Here is a 2,500-nt window from a genome sequence, read left to right on the forward strand (position 1 = left end):
TTTATATAATTATCTTTTTGGTCCACCAAATTAATAGCATTAATATTTTGATCAGATTTATTATCATTTGTTATTATATAAGGATTTGAAGATACAGTAAAATTTACGCTATCTTTATCATAATATGTAGAATGATCTAAAATATACGATTTAATGTCTTGTGAATGTTTCCATTTAATTTTTTTTAATTTTAAATATAATAAAAATATATATCCTTTAAAAATATAATGTTTATATATAACATAAAAGAATTGTAATATTTTTACTGTAGGCATAAATATTACAATATTTATATTATTATTTGTTATTAGTTCGTTATGTAATATATTAAATAATATTAATGATAATTTATTAGCTTCATATATTAAATATTCTTGTTTTAAGAGTATATGTGTAGGTATATATATGTCATTATTTTTATTGTGATGAGAACAATGATATCTATTATAATCGCTATTATTTAATTTTAATTTTTTTATATTCTCTTTTTTTTTTTTTGAAAATGGTAAAATATAATTCGATTCTTCTGATGAACCATATATGTGTGTATCATAATTTAAATTGGATGAGATAATATTTGTCTTTTTTTTAATAATATCATTATGATTATTTAAATTATTTTCACTTTGAATGTTTTGAAAAAATATGTTTGCTTCTTTAGGGTACCAGAGTTTTCCTATATTTTCACAATAAAGTATATTATTATGTGGATACATATGTTTGTTATTTAATATGTTATATAATTGTAGATTAAAATTGATAATTGTATTATAAACATTTTGAATAATTCTTTTATATTTATTTTTATTCATATGATATATATTATTTGTAATATATTGAATATATTGAATATTTTTAATAACGTTATTTTTTTTTTCTTTTTCTTTTTCTTCTTTTTCTTTTTGTTGTTGTTGTTTTGTATTTATAGAAGCATGGACTAATTGTTTATCATATATACAATTATTTATAAAATTTATATGTATATAATGCAATCTTAAAAATCTATATGTTAGATTTTTAAGAAAATTATTAACAATACATGTTAATAATATCGTTTGATGAGATTTGGGCAATATATTTTTTATTATTAATATATTTTTCATATAATTATTATCTAGAAGAAAATGTGCTTCATCAATTATTAATGTATCACATAAAAAAAACATATTTGAAAATTGTTTGAAATATTTTATAAAATTTATTAGATATCCAGGTGTACTTATAATAATATGTGGTTTTTTTTTTTTTATATTTTTCAATTCATCTAGTATATTTATATATTTCTTTCCATGCATATAATGACATATAATATTATATGGATGATACATAATTAATTTTTTTAAAATACCATAAGATTGTTCAACTAATAAAATATTTGGACATATTATTAAAGCTAAAACATAATTATCTTCTATATTTGTTTTCTTTTTTATATTATTTATTTGTATTATTATTTTATGTAGCAGACAATTCATATAACCTAATGTTTTACCTGAGCTTTTAAATGATGATATTAATAAATCATAATTTTTAAAAAATATTGGAAAAGTAACATATTGAACACTTGTCAAATATTTTATATGGAAATTTTTTATAAGACTTAACTTAATATAATTATCCAGATTTATGTTATCAATTTTTTTATGTTCTAAACATGATAATAATAATTCTTTTTTATGAGATTCACAATAATTTATTAAATTAAATAAATAATTACTTTGTATTTTTTTTATTCTTTTTATATTTTTTATATTTTTTATATTTTTTTGTGTAACAAAATTTTTATAATATTCCATAAAATTTTGTGAAGAAAATTTATTATATTTTTTTTTTTTTTCACCCACAAGATAATTACTACAAAGACTATTAATACTATTACTACCATTCATATTACTACCATTCATATTACTACCATTCATATTACTATCACTTATTTTGTGTGTAGTTTCATTTGTTTGATACCCTTTTAATAATCCACGGTTTAAAAAAAAATCATATATATAATAAGTTACATATTCTCTATTAGATGAAGTAGATATATAAAGATCACATTTATACTTTTTAAATTTGTCTATACAATATTTATTTAGATCTTTTATATTATCATAAATTATTTTATTCTTTTCATTTACAAAATTAGATATACAAGTCCCTTCCTTTTCTTCATTATGTATATATATATGTTTTTTTTCTTCATTATATATATATTTTTTTTTTTCTTCATTATATATATTTTTTTTTTTTTCTTCATTATATATATTTTTTTTTTTTTCTTCTTCTTCTATATCATTTTTTTTGATACTATCTGGACTACATATAAGCTCATTTATTATATTCTTTCCAAATACATATTCATTTTCTTTTCTTTTTCTTTTTATTTTTTTTTGAAAAACGTAAGAAAATATATTTCTACATGATTTCTCTCCATGTTTTATTTTTGAAGGACATAACATTTAAATTATTTTTCTACTTATTTATTCTTTCATAAAAACACAACAGA

The 2,500-nt window shown here is 17.1% G+C and overlaps 1 protein-coding gene across 1 annotated transcript in view; it reads right to left on the bottom strand.

Moving 5' to 3' along the window:
- The window catches only part of PGSY75_0411400 (putative DEAD box ATP-dependent RNA helicase), a gene marked incomplete at both ends in the record, with an annotated part of 3,888 nt that extends 1,435 nt beyond the window's left edge, over positions 1 to 2,453 (bottom strand). Inside the window, one exon of the mRNA XM_018784179.1 lies at positions 1 to 2,453. This exon is cut by the window's left edge and continues 1,435 nt beyond it. Coding sequence (XP_018643341.1) covers positions 1 to 2,453 — 2,453 coding nt within the window.
- Positions 2,454 to 2,500: the final 47 nt, after the last annotated feature.

Source organism: Plasmodium gaboni, chromosome 4 (assembly GCF_001602025.1).
Source record: "Plasmodium gaboni strain SY75 chromosome 4, whole genome shotgun sequence".
NCBI classification, from domain to species: domain Eukaryota; phylum Apicomplexa; class Aconoidasida; order Haemosporida; family Plasmodiidae; genus Plasmodium; species Plasmodium gaboni.